The 17,566-nt window shown below is 39.5% G+C and overlaps 1 protein-coding gene across 5 annotated transcripts; it reads right to left on the bottom strand.

Moving 5' to 3' along the window:
- Positions 1–253: 253 nt before the first annotated feature.
- MLF1 (myeloid leukemia factor 1) lies at positions 254–17,540 on the bottom strand. 5 transcript variants are annotated; one of them, XM_087740340.1, is made up of 8 exons: positions 17,404–17,540; positions 12,137–12,299; positions 8,974–9,018; positions 6,418–6,504; positions 5,404–5,532; positions 4,152–4,311; positions 3,412–3,544; positions 254–2,451 (listed from the first exon to the last, which is right to left on the bottom strand). In XM_087740340.1, the coding sequence occupies exons 1-8, from the start codon at positions 17,448–17,450 to the stop codon at positions 2,349–2,351; spliced, it is 867 nt and encodes a 288-aa protein (XP_087596466.1). In that variant the 5' UTR covers positions 17,451–17,540; the 3' UTR covers positions 254–2,348. The 5 variants fall into 5 exon arrangements, with proteins under 5 accessions (XP_087596466.1, XP_087596465.1, XP_087596470.1 ...); XM_087740339.1 differs by having other exon boundaries at positions 6,418–6,507; XM_087740344.1 differs by lacking the exon at positions 17,404–17,540 and adding an exon at positions 13,880–13,898 and having other exon boundaries at positions 6,418–6,507.
- Positions 17,541–17,566: the final 26 nt, after the last annotated feature.

Here is a 17,566-nt window from a genome sequence, read left to right on the forward strand (position 1 = left end):
ACAGTTCGTCTTTTGTACCAGAAAAGACGCCAAGAGCCGTTCTGAAGCGTGGCCATCGCCATACTCAAGCCCTACCCCCATCTGTTTCCTTCTAGCAAAACCTTTTTGTGGTAAATGCATGTTTTCCTTCTGGAAATGGAGGGGCACACCTTCCCTCATTGCATTGCTGTTGGTGTTGCATAAAAGAATGCTTCAAAGCAGCCCAAAATAAATAACGCGCAAGTCATTTTGTGGTGTAGAGTAAGCCAAACAATAACCCTAAAAAAGGAATACCTTTATTAAAGAATTACAGTTTCAGGTGTTTCTACATAGAACAATTTCTTTTGCATTACATTTTAGAACATTGTTTCGCATAACAAAGTAATCTGTAATGAGTGATAGCCTCTTTCCAGTAAAATTTTAAAACCAATGTACTTGTTCTATTGGTTACATATATGTATCATGTTTTTTTTATCTTGGTAAAGCACAGACAAAAATATAAGTTGTCAGGTGAATACTATTTTCTGTTAATAGCAGCGTCTCAAATCAAAGATTTCTTCTGAAGTTACAACATGAAAAACTTTTCGGCTGTTTATTACTGGGAAATTTAAGTGCCGTACCTGGAAAATGCCTCCACCGCCTTATATTCTCAATGACATTAATTGTGAAATCAATGCTGTCTTCCGTTTACGGAAGATCAGGCCCTAGAGTTGTACTCTTACTTTTTAAGGAGGGTAGAAGCATCCTTTAGATTCAGGGTTCTGGCAGACGTCCTCTGGCAAGCATGCCTGTGGTACCACACGGTTTCAGGCTGTCCTTCTGTCAGAGGTTGCTACCCCCTTACCACCCACTTACCTTGGCTGCTCGTAGAACGCTTCAATAGCATAAACATTGCCACTAATATTTGCTCTAGTAATAGGAAGAGACCATTGCATTAAACAAGCAAATAAACAATTTTCTTTCCCTTGTCAGAGTTCAACAAAAGTACTTTTGATTATTTTTGCACATTAATAAACATAGAATTAAATAATCTGGGGAATCTGCAGAAAGACAGGATTTAAAGGCCATTTCCTTTTTGGCCAAACCAATATTAATCTTAACTTACTAAATCTATTTTCTTTTATCATATAAATAGTGCCTTTTTAAAGGCTACACTATAATGTTTTAGCCTTGAAATATATGCTATAGTGCTAATGCTGTAACATTACAGAAATTATTTATGCTACAACATTGGGGATCAATTCTGCGTACCAAAACGGCACACAAACTGAACACTTCTAACATAAAGACCTTTCCTGTTCTCCGTCACACAGCTGGCTTTCCTCTAGAACACCAGACTCTTTAACCAAACAACAACAACGTCAAGGGAGGTCAAGTGTTAGATTTAGGATCATTCTACATCCACTAAAACAGGACACAAAAGAATACAAACACATCTCATCTCAGCTGAGGGGGGAAATGGGCTCCTGTAAGCAGGGCTCTTTTAGCTTTTTAGAACAGAAGAATTGGTGTAATCATTCATTACCCAGTTAAACTACGGCCTACTCAACTGATTTCTCCCACATCTTTTTTTTTCTGATTAATAACTAATAGTTACAGCTGAGTTTCTTAGGACACAGTGGTATTGTTACAGAATAATTAAAAGCTACTACAGAGAATCTTCAAGAATGAAAAATAATGGGCACCTCCAGAGGAAACATACCAAGGATCAGAAATACAAAACTGACAGTCTAGACACAGAAAATAAGAGATGCAAGCACAGCTTATGAACACAAGAACACTGATAAACTAAAATTTACTTGAAGTATTTGTCATTTCAGTATCCCTCTCACTTTTATTCATGTTAAATCAAGGTGAATCTGGGGATTCTGTAACAATTTACAATATAGATAGATATAGTAGCTATAGTGTATTCAAATTGCTGTATCACCTAGAAAATTAATAATTATTTCAGCCACACAAAATAAAAAGAGAATTTACTTTCTGTGCAAGTTATAGAGTGTGGAAAAAGGTAGTTTCATTACCAGGCTTAATAAAAAGTCTGAGATTGGTGCAGTTGTAGCAGAAGAAACTTGCACATCAAAGTTGTTTTTTTTTTTAAAACAGAATTAGTGATAATCCATTAAAGTGCTTCTAAGCAGAAAGTTGTTGTTTTTTTACATTACTGAAACTAGCTAGTTTAACCAAGTATCTGAAGTTTTAAAGAACATTCAGTTGTCAAAAGATGGGAGTAGCAAGGCACGCTAATACCTACTAAAACAAAAAACCAGAGATTGGTCATATATACGTGTATACTTATATGAACATAAGCAATGCAGCACCATTATCTTCTCTGAAGAAACTCCATTCAAATGGAGAATGGAAGCAATTTATTTTTTGCTGCTTTTGATGGGGACATGCGTTCCTTGCACATTGAGATTCTCCACAGAAACTCGGGGCTCCCTGGAACCCGCAACTGCAAGTGGCTTCTCTCTGAAACAAACAACAATAAAAATCACAACCACCAGATGATATGGCGGTGGGGGAATATACGTTTTATTAATTACTTATGTGGAGGTATAGTTATTTTAGTTGTAAAACAGATTTGACTGTCCCCCCAAAACGACTTCCATTGTTACCAGCATAGAGTTGGACTGTTTCCCCATCTTGCACGCTTGACGAGAAGAAACAGCTCAGTTTGAAAACTGAAATTGAAGGTAAAGTAGCCTCTGCAACAAACCTCTAGAACTGAAGGGGTGCCAGAGGGAAAGTGCTCTGTGTAGTTTACAGAAGAGGAATGTTTCCCTTCTGTAGCATTCGCTACCAAACATGCAACTGATAAAGGTGTCACAACTTCCAGTGAAACTATGGCAATAGCAGGGGAAAAAAAAAAACCAACCCCTGAAGCATAGCAGTTTACGCAGGGGAGCTCCTGCGTTTACAGATAAAGTCCTCGCTCCTACACAGACTTCCTGATTTTAGGATTAGAAGAGGTCTCATTTGAAATCTAACCCTGAAGAGAAGGCGGGGTGTCTCCAACTATAGGGAAGGTGTCTTTCCTTTTAGCCAAGAGAACAGATCAACCTAGCCCTCAATAAGGATTACACCTTAATGCAACTAACCCAGTTTAATGACGGTGGGGACAGCTACGACATTTGTGCATCGTTGAGCTAAGAGCACTGGCATATTTCTCTAGAAAAAACACTCACCACTTTAGCCTGTCAATTAAGTAAGTAATTTTCAAAGTCAAAACCACTGAATTTCTTCAAAATTTAGTTAACAAAATACTGCCTTACACTGTTTATTGTGGCATCATGAGAAAAGGAGGAATAAAACATGCTATTTCTCCTCAGATTGCCAGTAAGCATTGTTTGGTCATGAACAGATTGCTTCAGAATTGAATTTTCATTCTGCTGCTAATATTTCCTTATTCTGGTAGGAAACTATTTCTACCTTCTTAATCCATCTTCCTTGGGTATGTGATGAATACTTCGGTACTTTGGAGCTTCTAAATTGCGCCTGGTTCTAGATGGCTTGAACTTCATAATCTCTTTCTGCCACTCTTCATCAAAGGTCTGGGCCTCAGCTGAAAAACAGTTAAAGTTTACTCTTATTTTTAATAAATGCAAGCAAGACAGGAAAAGATGTAATGAAAATTAAGTTTTTTGAACAGCGTTTTTTAAACTTGCGGTCTATGGCTCTCCGCATGGCCTGCAAACTATTTCTAGGGGATCTGTAAAAGACAACTAAAAGCTTACTGCTAGTAGGCTTATGTTTGGAAGATAAAAATTAAAAAAACCTGAAAGTCACTCTGTTGTAAAAGTATATGCACATTTTAAGCACACATCTCTTACATATGTATTTTCTATTAGCCACAAACAAACACACAGCAAATAGTAAAATTCTGTTAAAAGTTTGTTTGAAAACATAAAATATTATTAAAAGTACTCTCAAATATGAGCAGCTATTGTACAAGCAAGCAGTACCAACTGCATTATAACACAACATTTTCAAGTCTAACTGGTTACTTTAACTTAGGTTGTCCAAATTTATATCAACTAAGGAAACTTGATTTCCAGACTTTGCACTTTCTGAAAAATGGTCCCTTTTAAGATGTCTCAAGCTGGAACTTCAAAACTGATATGTGAAACACCAGTGTAAAGTGCATTAGAGAACTGCATAAAAAGACAAACCCTCATCCAGGTTGATGAATTCTTGGTTCATTTCTTCATCACCAGTCTTCCTGTTCTTTGATTTTTTAATGACATGGGCACGATCATGAATATGATGACCAATAGCCATTTTTTCCAGTCCACTTTCAGAATCCTTAAGTGCTTTTCTTGTCTCCTTAACCTGTACAAAAAAGGGAAATAAGTGTCCTTCCAACCAAAAAAAAGAAATTAGAATATTTTTTTTTTAAGTCAAATTTTCTTCCCCTAAGCTTTTATATCTTACTTTTGAAAAAGTTAGGTTTTACAGGCTTTTCCAATTGTCTCATTTACTGCGTTGGCTGAAAATACACCAACAAAGCACAGATCAAGTCTATTTTCTTTCTGCCAACAGACAGGAAGATTAAACAAGAACACCTAAAGCTTCTTAAGTAATGCACATACTGGGTATTAATTGTTGGGGAAAAAAAAGCCTAGTCTAAATATACTACATGCAGACAAGTCTTCAACATTCTCCTTGACACCAGAACGAAAACAGCCGATGCCAATATTCTCAGCATGAAGGGACAACTAATTACTAGGTTGTCATGTTGACTGGCTTGAAACCCAGGCAACCACTTATCACTGTGTTCATAGGTATATTATTAGAACCTTTTTGATAACTGAGTGTCTGCTTGAGCTTGAACATATCCCACAGCCAATCATGCTCAACGGCCTTTACTGCTCGCATATAGTCTTTCATGAACCTTGCTTCAGGGTTCAAATTCAAATTTCTTAGCAGAATTAGACGCAACAGCTGCAAGGAAGTGAATGAAAGGGCATCTTCATCTGAAGCGTTACGTAAGCATTTAAAAGTGCTTGAGTAAAGGGGATGATTTGAAGCCACGTTTTGCATAAATAGACTGCCTCTTGCTATCTCATATTTTAGACAGAATTTTAAGTGTACAAGAGGAGGATTAATTATAGCAAAGAGAAAGACGTTGGAGACCGCCTTGAAGAATCAGCTGTTCTGGCACTCAATTTTTCCAGTCTTTGACAGGCATACAATTTATTTAGATGTATACTTAGAAGCATACAAATTACAAGGAAGAAAACAGCACTTCAGCTTAAGAAGCCTTTAATATAGAGCAGTATTTAAACAGACGTATATTTTTCTAAATTATAAGAGTAACTGTCTCCAGTAAAAAGAACCTGACGGAAACTGTGGTTTGGTGTAGATGAACTTAAATTCCGATAATTGCATACCACCTTTTTGCTGCATCTCAGGACTACTTACGCCTCCTGGAGCTGTGCGTGTCTGAGCTGAAGCTTGGAAAACTTTAGGTGGTTCATCCCCTATTTTGGAGTATGTCATCACAGAGGAGGAGCTGAATGTGTGTGCATCTGGATGGATGGACAGGTCATCCTACAAGCAACGTAGATTTCTTTTATTAATAAAAGTTAAAACTTGTAGATAATAGGTACTTCTTACATTCTGAGACTAATCTTATTATGAAAAAGACTACCCCTCTGAAAAATTAACCCTCAGTCCTGGCACCATAGATACGGCCAGTTGGGAAGAGACCTTGGCATCTGATAAGCCCTCACTCTTGTCCTAGGCCTTGTCTGGCCACAGGTCTCCCCATGCCAGGAAACAGGACAACACGTAAAAAGCGTGGGCAGCAATAAGCAACTGCTCAAACATTTGCCCTGGCATAGTTTAGTTTAGTAATGAAGATATAAACTGTAACATCAGCCTTGCCACGTACAGTATATAATAAGGCGTGTCAAGAGTTCAGGTGAAATACGACTTGAGCAACAACGGTTACAAGCCATTTTACAAGGCCAGTAAAACACAGTCAATATACTCAGCAACACTTAATAGGCATCAGTGTTATCTTCACAGACTGTGAAGAAAGAAGAAAGAAGCAGCACTGAAAATAAAATCAGAGGAAAGTCTATATGCAGGGTGGCATTTAGGTGTTTGCGGTTTCGTTGTTTTTAAGCGTACAGCAACACTTCAAACTGCTCCTTCGCTTAAGGTGTCAGCTCTGGCAACAGCCAGAGACCAGATAACTTACAGCGGTTCTAACCCCTAGAGAATTAAGCGTACATTTAAAGTACTATTGTTAGCAAATAATCAGCGACAGCATAGAGAGTTATAACCATGATACAGTCTGGAGAAAAAAAAATTCTTACTATCTTCTTGCGACTAGTAACCTTTTCCTTGGCAGGACTTTCTGAGTAATATTTTAAACAACTTGTCATTCTCCGGTACAATTAATTTTAGAACAAATTTTTAAAAACTTACAAATTTTCTTTGCATTTCCAGCATACTATTTCTCATGTTTGACATCATCCTGTCCATTGCAAAAAAAGGTTCCCCAAAATCTGCATCCTGCTAAAAGAAAAGACATTAAAATTAAAACAAAGTCTTTTGACTCTTGAAGTTCTGAAGCTTTTTTTTTTTAACATGCATTCTTTAATGCAAATCAGACCATCAAAAAGGTTTTCACAGACTGCAATTCATAAACATAGACAAGCCAAAATACATCTTTTCAAACGAAAAATTGAAAGCTAGCATGGGGAGCTTGATTGTTAAGTTGGAGATACTGGAAAGACAGAAGTGAAAGATTTGACACTCAAATGTCCAAACAAGCTCATATTGTGGCCAATTTACAAGAACTATTTTCATATACCTTCTAACCTAACCAGCTTCTGCTGTAACAAGTGCTATATGACCCTCCATGCCTTATACTATTGAAGATCAAATTATCTCTATTATGCAAATCCCTTAGTGCATAGGGAATCACACTGAAAATGCATCCCAGCAGACATAGCTGTTCCTTTGCAGAAGTAGCGTACATCACCCAAAAGGGCAGTGTGGAAAAATTAGAGAACCGTAACTTGGTATTTTAATGGCAGCTTAATTAATTGATGCTATAGGTGTACTCAACAAAACATTCATTCGTTATTTTTACGTGAAAGCAGAAGATCCAGTGTTGCACAAAGGATAGATACTAAGACAGGTTTACGTGCACAGAATTTTATTAATAGGCTCTGTGCTGACGGCATATACTGACCACACCGATGAAAGCTACCCTTGGAAGAAAACGAAACGCAAAGAGAGAGGCAGCGAGACAGAAAGTAGGGGAAGGGTGAACCCTCCTAAGGGACCATCTGGGAAGACAGCAATGCTGTCCCAAATGAGCATCCTCCTCTGGGCTCCTCTCCAGTGCAGCAGGTGGGGATGATAAAGATGATTTCTGCCATGCCTTTCCTCTCCTGCTATGAACTTTTGCTCAGGACCCATTCAAACTCCCTGCTGAGCTGCCTGGTTTCCGACACGAGCAGCTCAGGTTGGAGTACGCTAGTTAAGAGCAAACACCGCACTACGGGTTGGCTGGTGAGCTTCTAGATGCATGCATGCCTAGCTGCTTCCCAGGACAGCCGCTGTGCCACCACCACGCTCTGGTCCACAGGAGCGAGGCTGTGAGAAGAGCAGGGAAAACAGCTCCCAGGGGCTCTGCAAAACCCAGCAGCTTCGGCAAGAGGCAGGCTGCCAGGCTGCACGTAGCAGCCCTTTGCACTACTAAGGTGCTACGGAACACCAGGATGCTAATTACGATAGCAAACACCCCATGGTAGTCCAACTACTGGAAATATATAGAATTAAATTTAAATAGATTTATTTAAATAGCTATATATTTAAAAGTTTAAAAATCAAATCTGCAGTTCAAGGACAAAACTAAGTAAAATCCAGGTATAGAAAATCTTCGATTTGTTTCTTGAGTAGTAAGAAATCTGAATCCTTAAGGGCTATCAAAACTTCTGGCAAATAATTAGAGACAATTTAGGGCATCAAATCATTGCAAGTGTCAGTAACTCCAGAAAACTGCCTTCTACAGTTAGAAATCTGGACGTGGACCAATGACATTACATACTAATCAGCTGTACCTATGGAATTACATGCCATAGATAGGGGTGGAGGGAGTAAAACCATAGCCTGTGCAGTTAATAGCAAAAGAACTTTGATTAGCTAATACACTTTTTGCATAGAGAAAGTTGGCAATTTGTGCTTCTGCAAAAGATAATTAAACAAGTAACAGTTTTAGATCTGAAAATTCCAAGACCCACACCCATTTTTCCCCACTCTACGAGTGAGACCCACTCTCTAAGCTACTGGTTTTCAATCCGAGGACTCTTTAAAGCCTTCCAAAGGAAGCAAAAATCTCCGTGAGGGTCGTAACAATAAACCTGCTTTTCCGTGGGTACTTTTTACAGATCTTCTACAAGATACTCCGGACCCCCAACAAACTACAGCTGAAGAACATTCCAAGCCCAGCTGCAGTGGAAGCTCTGTCTCCAGAAGCTGGCCCACCTCAGCTGTGACCAGTGCTACAGGTCTTGTCGGTACCACACCCACAAACACACTCCAAGCCGCTAGCGTCCGTCTACAGCAGCACTTAAAGTTTGGCGTCTCTCTCCAGGGATTATTTCATTCATATCCATCAGAGATCAAGCACCAACTGATACATCACCGAGTAGAAAAGCCAGCTGCTAAGTAGTAACTTTTCCAATCTTGCTATCAGCACATTTAATCTACCCCTGCATTTTCATTTAATAAGGAAAAATTAATAATAATAATAACAACAACAACAACAACAACAACAACAACAACAACAACAATAATAATAATAATAATAATAATAAAATCTTTCTTGAGTTATATTGTTCCATGTATCTAAACACCAACAAAAGCAGTTTGCAAGCACACTGAAACTAGCCTTTGCCCATGCTTTAGTTATGCAGACAGTATGCACGTACTAGCAAGAGCCACAAGGATTATTGCTCCTGGGATACTAACCACTCTACCAAAGCCTGCAAAGGGTGTGAGGGAGCAGGTTGTTGCCTGGAAGAAAAAGGACCAATGTCTTTTAGTTATTGTAGCCGTTATCAGACGCAGCAGAAGCGTCTAGTGCGCTTTCATATACAGCAGATGATATTAAACATTTCTGATCAAATAAAAACAGTCACTCAAGAGGACCTTGGTAATTTACAGTGTGCTGCAACAATATAATATGAAGTAGTCTCTGAGTATATAGAAGTAATATATTTTTACTAATGATATCGGAAAGCGATAGCTGTCACCACATTTAATAAGTCATAGTCATATGTATAGTCTAGAAGCACTTAAAGCTAGAACTTTAGAAACATTTGTATAATATAGCAACCTTTGTACTAAAATCATTTAAAACATGGCACAGTGCTTCAGACATCACCCACTTCTCTGAAAACACTTCATTCTAGTCATGCAATAGAACCCCATCACTGAAAGTTGATTAAAATCAACAAATCAACAGTCCCCTTAATGTAAATTCATGTAATTAAATTTCAGAAGGTTGGCATATAATTTTAGAGCTTAAAAAATTAAGTGATGCAGCTGACCCGTTCACAAGCACTCTTTATGTATTACAAGAGATTAATGTAAATATAAAGATATTTCTTTGTCCGTGCATTCCTTGCAATAAACAAAATTAAGTCACACTTGTCAGCAGTTTCAAAGGTCATTGCAAAGAAGTTCTAGGTAAATCTATCATCATATACAGAACCACCCAAAGACAAATCCCCATGAGCAAATTATATTCTTCTGCAGTTGTATAAATAGATGTAGCTATAAACACCGGCAAATACAGTTCCTGTTTGACCAACTGATATTAAATATCCCTATATGACAGGGCAATGAGATGCTGGAAAACAAATTGATGTTTCCAGGAAACTAAGACTGGAGAGTTATATAAAAGCCTACCTAAAGAAAGACTGGTTAGACAGAAGTCCCAAACACTTTACAATAACTTTAAGTACAAAAGGCAGGCATTATCCAATTCTTGAATATCTTTATGAACTCTTTCAGGTTGCAGTTCTGTGTAATATGTAGTGACACAAAAAAATAGAACATATATTTATATATAAATATCAAGTGCAAAAGGATACCCTCAGAAATAATAAGAGGTGTTAGTCATAAAAAGTTTATAAAACTCTTTTGTTTTATAATACACACTAAAAGCTGTTAAATAGTTGCCTAATATATAGGACAGATACCCAAACAAAACCAAATGACAGTGTCTCTTAAGATGCTTTACCCCATTCCTCCTGTTCATATCCTTTCCTCTTTCTTCCCTCCCCCCAGGAGGCTAAAAACCGACACTGCAAACCTGCTTGAGAAAGGAAAAGCATTTTCAAATTTCAATGCTATATTGATGCACATTGAGTTGTTGCAACAAATTCTGGCGCTTGTAAAGCAGTTTCAGGCATTCTATAGTTTACTTAAACATAGAATTACAAAATCCGTAATCAGTACGGGTAATTTTAACAAAGTGTATCTTACATGGTATTAAAGATATCCATCTTTTCCTACATAAAAATCTAATTATTTTAAGTGTTAGAATCACTTCTGGAGGGAAACCAGTAAAAGCAGTTTGAGACTACTACAAGGCTCAAATAATCAGTACCGAGTCTTCTGTGACATCCGACAACTCTTAGGTGAAACATGAGGAACATTAAAAGATACTGGAAAGATTTTAGTAGGTGTGGAATTCTTTTGTGCTTATCAAAATAATACAGCACTCTTGCACCTTTAACTCCTTTCTGTAAGCACAGATAAAGTTTTTCTATGCCTCGCATTTACCCCTCACTGCCAAGAACAAGGGACACAAACCCTTAAGGTATTAGGGTAAGGTTTGACATATTCTTTTTCTAAAGGAAAAAGAAGTCTGATCTGTTTTTAGGCACCTACTGAACCAAGGCCTAAGAATCTGCTTCAGCAGAGGAGAGATCATGCCCTAATTAGATCCAGCGACATCTATATTTGAAACTAACTGGCAACGTATGAGCACGGAGGAAAGAATCTGACAGTTACCCTTTTGACTTGTAGGTGACAGTCCGTGTTTCAGCTATGTTTATTAAGCTCTAACTATCTAGGTTTGAACAACCACCACCAAATCTGGCCGAGTTCCACAAGCCCTTGTAATCTGTTTTGTCTTCCAACTGTTTGTTTTTTTTTTTTTTAAATCAAATGTGATTCATTAAAGTAAGAGATCATTCAGCTGCAAAAATATGTAGCCTGGTGGAGGGAAAGGAACCAACTTCAAATGTATATCCTTTCTAAATAAAGCAATTAGATAAGGTTTAGCTACAGAAGCAGAAGATATAATTGTCCTGCATGCCCAGAGACTTGAAAAGGTACTTTATGTAAAACATAGATCATTGCTGACTTCTCAGTTTCAGGTGGTAATTTACAGAAATACTAGGTTTCATATCAATTTCCCTGATCTTTAATTCTTACAGTCTTATATCTAGAGGAAACATTAAGAACCAGACCAAACACAGAATGTGAAGCCTTTATTCACAGTTGCAAAGTTGAAGCAGGGTTTAAAATATCTGTGTAGCTACTATTTAGGTGGCTGAAACACAGGTTTGGCTTAAATTGAACTTCAACATAAGTAAATAGACACAAGATACTAAAGTGCAGAGTGAAGGCATAAACAAAGAAGGCTCTGTCTTTGGACATTTTTAATGCCTTTCTGCAATAGAAACATTTAATACATAACATTTATTAAACCAAACAATTGATAAATATGTTTAGCTTGTTTCATTAAATATTGTTGATATTAATTAAATTGTTAATTAAATTCTTAATTAAATGCAAATTAATTATAAATTAAATTTAAATTAAATGTTAATTAAATATTCAATGTTCAATAACGTACACATTTGTTATTAGTCCTAACAGAAACAAGTTTGTCAGTGTTAAGTAATAAATGCTTAAACAATAGGCCATTAAAGAACAAAGCGAGATATTATTCACATTTTATTCAGCGATGAAACAATCTGACCAAGGTTGCAATAGCTGAGCCAGGCCTCTGCTTCCACTGTACCAAACTTAACAGAAATGGAAATGTGAAGCTGACTATATTACCAGTAAATGTAAATTCCATGTAGCAATCCTTAGAGATGAAGAAAATACTTACTCTGCGATTTCCTCTCAGAGCAACCTGAGAGTCCTGGCGTGCTCTTCGATCTACTGTTCTCTCCCCACCATCTGTTATACTGAGAAATGGATCTCGTCCAAAAGGATCAGAAAAGCTTCTCATCATCTGCCGCATATATTCATGGTGGGCAGCAAAAGGATCGCTGAAAAAGAGATGTTTTGCATAGAAAGTCATCAGGTTTTATTCCAAGCTACGTAAAATGGCTATGAAATTTTTAAAACTCCGTTTTTTAAATCATTCCATATGGTTTCTTTATTCAAATTCTTTATGTTAATAGGACCCAACTGGACAATCCCCTGTTCCTCGCGAACTCTCACTTCTTTCACTTTTCCTCCCGTCTCGCAGGTTGGTTGGGTGTTTTAGTTCTTTTGTCTTAGCTGCCTTCATTGCTCTCCTGTGCTCTTGGGTGTCTGTATTGCTTTTACTCTTTCCTCATCTTTTCCAAAAATATTCTGTCCTTTGCAGCCATCTTTCACTCCAGCCTATGTTTACTATCTGCCAGGAACTATAAAACTGACCTATATTTTATTTATCACTACTTCTACCTCCAACCCCTGATATTAAAAGAATTACTTTTCTTTTCCTCTCCTTTTTTCACTTTCATCTTCCAAAGCTTAGCACGGTACTGCTCACTGCACTCACTGTGTCCCACTAGATTCCCCCCACCCTTACTCCTCAAATTTATTTTGCTGGCCAATCCCATTCTACTTTTCATCCTCCTTGACACACATGCTCAAAAAGGTATACCATCCTCGAAATTAAAGCCAGCTCCATCTCCTTCACTGTAGTCACCCACTACTGCATCTTTGCCTTCCCTTTCCACCCCCTCCACAAATCATGTTCTCGCATCCTTTTTTCCTGCTTAGGAAGAAAGATTCTTAGCGGCTCTGGGCTTTCCTGATAGTTTTCCCCCTCTTATCTCCTCTTTCTAAACACTCAACCTCTGTTTCCAAAAACCTGTAGAACCCCACCAGTAATTCCAAAGCTTGGCTTTCAGGTAAAACATTGCTAAAGTTGCTCTCCATTATTACTTAATTCTTTGCATTCTCTGATTTGGCCAAGAACTAAAGATCTCAAACTGAGGCCAAAAAAGCAGCAAAATATATTGTGCTTCTGACAAATTCATATGATCAGTAGTGTTGCCTGTGGTCCAAGGCTACAAATTACTTCATACAAAAAACATGCTTCGTTTCCTCTCTTCATCTCCAGTCTAATTGTCTCCTTTGCTATTCCGCTGAAAGCCACTTTATTAACGTTAACAGTCACTTCCCAGGTATGCTTACTTAGACTTAATAGCACCTCATCTTCCTTCCTATCAATTTCCTGGCACTCCCCAGACACCTCACACCCTCATTCTCTCCAGGACACCGCAACCTTTCCCGTCACATCTCATGCCTCCATGAAGAAAAGCTTCAGGGTGTTCCTCTGGCTTCCTCAATACCCAATCATCTCTCGAAAGCCTCCTCAACAGCTTTTCTATTCTCCCCACCCTTTATCTCCAGTCCCACAAAAACTAGTTTCCATACCACGTGGCCACTTTGATCTCTTTGCTTTGTACTGTCTCTTCTTGCGCTAAAGTTGCATTTATTTTTTTTCCTTTTTAAGTGAAAAAGAAATAAGGTTACAAACATAACACTGGATTAATTTTCCAACAAGATTTTTTAACACAACAATATCCCTTTAAGCTACGCATATACTTAACTCACTCCAGTGCAAACAGACCTTTACAGTTCAGAAGTAGTTTTACCATTCAGCAGACCCCAATCTACCCCTCACACGGCTGCTAGCTTTAACTTCAGCCCTCACGGGCTAAGCGGCTCGCACACAGCAAGCGTCCCCTCTCTTTTCACAGGATGAAGAACAGATGGAAAAAGCCGCTGCACAAGCCAAGATGAGGGAAGCACACAAGCACTACCACAGCATACGCGTACTTCCATCACATCTATTTTGACACCACAAGCTTCAGATAGGCTTGCTTATCAAAACACAAATAAATATGAACTGTATTCCATCAGTAACTTATGCGTAACAAAATTTCTTCCCAGTCCCTTCCAGTTGAAAAGTAGGGCACACATAATTTATCTACAACACATCTTAAGCAAAACAAGATTCCTTAGAGTTAACGTAGATAAGAAAAACTGGCTGAATTTAGTGTGCTTAACATGCTTTCATACATCTCACCTGACATAAAATAACGCTTCATACCTTGTGAAATTGTCCTGTTTGCCCTATTTCAATTTCTCTGGCAACTTCTCTTGGCCATTCACCCTCCACTACCTCTATTTGATACACTCATACCTGCATCTAAAACTGGGGGGTTTTGTTGGTTTTTTTTAAAAATGAAAGGTCTATGAAACAATTTAGAAATACAGCTTCTTACTATCTGAGACAGGGAAGTAGGATATATACTGTGGAGTGACAGATTTAGGAACAAAAGTGAAGTCTCCCAATTCCCTAGGGACATTTTAGGGAGCCAGTCATAAAAAGGTCTAGTGTTGTCAAGCCTCAAAAGAAATACTACAATTTCAGGATGCTCTGGAGTAGGGCAAAACCAATGCAAAGTCAGCCAAAAATCTGTCTGGAAGACAAGGCTTCCAAGGAATTAAACCTACCACCTTGATGGCTCTGATGACTGAGACTCAAACCATAACTACAAAAGGAGTATGTCACCCTCACTATATATTTTATATTATATTTATTTATATATATTATTTATATATATATATATATATATATAAACAAGTCAAAGTCTCTCCAGTAGAGGATGCAAGATCTTAAGTTCTTTGTTCAAATCACAGATTTTATAGGATGGCAACAGATGGAGAGCACCCTAGTTGAATTACCATTGATCACATCTGACTTAAAATCTGACCATTTTTATTGGGGGGGTGGAGGAAGATACTTTTGATGAGACGCACGTGATTTCTGCACACTTTGCACTATTATACCATTAAAAGCGATGGGGAAAGAGAAAGGGGGTTCTACAAGGGTTTTGCACACAGAATTTGTGCCTTTCATGTGTTAAGCACCGTAAGTTATTTTCAAAATTAAGTTCTGAATGGAAACAAACGATTTGTACATTTGTTGTCCATATACGTGAGTGAGGATTTTCACTAAGATGCATCTCACTTGGTAAGTTCTTCTACGATTCAGACTTAAGCTCCAAAGTTTAAGGCTCTCTGTTCCAGCTGAAACCCTTTAGGGTGTTACAGTAAAAGTACAATGTTACTCCTTACTTCAGTGTATGTTTCTGGCCAGTTGCAAAGTCAGTGTCCTAGAACAATAACTTCAGTTTATTAACTTTGGAAACTGTACTTCACATTAGATGCACTTTTTTTTTTTTAAATTAGGAATTGTGTAAGCCTGAAGTTGCGAAATCCCACTGGAGATAACACCTGGAACAATAAAACAAAAGCTGTGTATTGGTAAATTAAAAACAGAGGCCAACCACACTTGGCAGGAGACCCAACTTCTGCACCTGTGCAGGCTATCGGGGATGAAACTCAGCTGGGCCAGGGCAGGCTCTGCTGACAGCCTGGTGCTTCCCCAGGACAGCTGCTCCCAGATGGAGATGTTTCTTTCAACCCAGGCACTATTTCCAGTTCAGCAGTCCAAATCTCTCCTTGTGAGGCAAGAGAAGCCTATTATTACACTATTTTGGAAGCTAATCTTATCTGAAGTAATAAGCTCATTTCCTTAACTATATGCAAAACAGATTTACAGGGACAGTGCCAAGAAAAATGAATCTCAAGATCAATCGCTCTCTCATCTCTTTCACACACGCTCCCTTCCTCTATCTTCTGCAATCTTTTTTTCTCCAATTTTAAACTGCATCAGTGGCTACGACAAAAATGCGTAAATAAAATGAATAAATAAGAGGAGAGCAATTGATATTTCAAAAGCACGCTACAAATGACGACAAACAAGACTTAATTTCCATTATTATTTTAATTTCATGCAGAGGGTTTGCATAGTGAAGTCTTCTGCACAGTGTATCCTACACATAACTGATGAGTTGTTATAATAGCACGCATATTCCTAGAAACCAAGCATGCTAATCCCTCTTGCACAGCTTTAGAAACCGTCCCACTGCTAGGAACGTGGTTTTGCAGCTCAGCAGTAGATTCTCCTTTAAGAGGTACAAACTCAACCTCAGCTAGAACATCCCGTAACTAAGAGATACAGTCAACAAACCCACATCACAAGGCCTGATGTGTTACCTTTCCTTGTCCACCCACTGGCGTTACCCCTTATCTGTGCTTGTAATTAAGCTCCGTGTAGTTAAGTGCCACGTCTTTAGAAAAACTAAAATAATTCAGGCTCCTCTGAGTTCTCCGATCCTGTTCTTACCCACTACAGATTTCAGTTTCTGACAGAAGACAAATTGGGGCCAGACGAGATACTGCAGCGGTTTTGGCTACCCCGGCACTCTGGGATAGCAAGGCACACTACTTCGATTTAGGTTCCAGTGGCCAACGAAGATTCCCACGGGAAATAAACTCATTTCAGAGTTTAATACATAGAGATGCTCTACCCCAAGCGCTACCATTGCGCTCAGGGTACGGAGATCAAAAAAACGCAGTGGCTGAGCTAAAGCATCAACACGCGCCGAGGAAACCAGCAGACGGTGGCGGGTGGTTTGCCTTTACGGATCGATCGCACAGGCGCGTTTGCAAAGTTTTGAGGCAAGAACACCTGGTGTTATCGTTAGCGTATGCATCGACAACGGGAGCTCAGAAACGGTCTATAGGGGAAAAAAAAAAAAAAATCCGGAGAAGCTGGAACATCCAGCACCTCTCCGCTTTTTAAGAAACTGAAGAAAAAACAAAATCAAGGAGCTCAAACCAATGGAGGTGAGGATTTCTTCTCAGCCGCTGTCACTATGGGGTTACGACTGAGCGCTTCACTGCGTTACTGAAGAGGGGAGTAAGCGACAAGACCCTGCTATTTAACATCACTGGCAACGACTTAACCCCTACGTCGCCTTAACGGGCACCCCGCGCCTTCCTTCGTGTCGGGTAACCGGAGGCGCACGGCCGGGAACCACGGGGGGGTTAACCCGCACGGACGCGCGTCCTCCAGGCGACAAGAACCAAGCGCTTCTTCAGGCGGCGGCCCCCCGCCCCCTCACACCCACCCCGCCAGACCCCTCGTAGCCCTCCCGGCCCCCCCCAGCGCTGGGGCCCCGCGGGCCCCCGCCCGCCAGCCCGACGCGGGGCCCCGGAGGCCGGGGCCGGGCCCCTCACCGGAAGAAGGGGTCCTCCTCGAAGCAGCGCCCCAGGCCCCCGAACATGGCTGCGGCTGCGGCTCCGGGCCGGTGTGAGCGCCGCCAGCCCCGCCGGCCCCTGGCGGCGGCGCCCGCTCCCCCACGTGACACCTCCCAGCGCCGCCATTGGCCGCCGGGGCCGT

This window comes from Nipponia nippon, unplaced genomic scaffold (genome assembly GCF_047370975.1).
Source record: "Nipponia nippon isolate SJK-2023a ecotype South Korea unplaced genomic scaffold, ASM4737097v1 scaffold_7, whole genome shotgun sequence".
In the NCBI taxonomy this organism is placed as follows: Eukaryota; Metazoa; Chordata; class Aves; order Pelecaniformes; family Threskiornithidae; genus Nipponia; species Nipponia nippon.

Coding starts and splice junctions, on each gene's coding strand:
- MLF1 (XM_087740339.1), bottom strand. CDS start 17,450: ATGTTCGGGGGCCTGGGGCGCTGCTTCGAGGAGGACCCCTTCTTCCG. Junction 6,508..8,973: donor TTGCAGGCTTTGGTAGAGTG/GTTAGTATCCCA, acceptor CTTTTCTTTTAG/CAGGATGCAGATTTTGGGGA. Junction 3,545..4,151: donor ATTCATCAACCTGGATGAGG/GTTTGTCTTTTT, acceptor ACTGTTTTTCAG/CTGAGGCCCAGACCTTTGAT.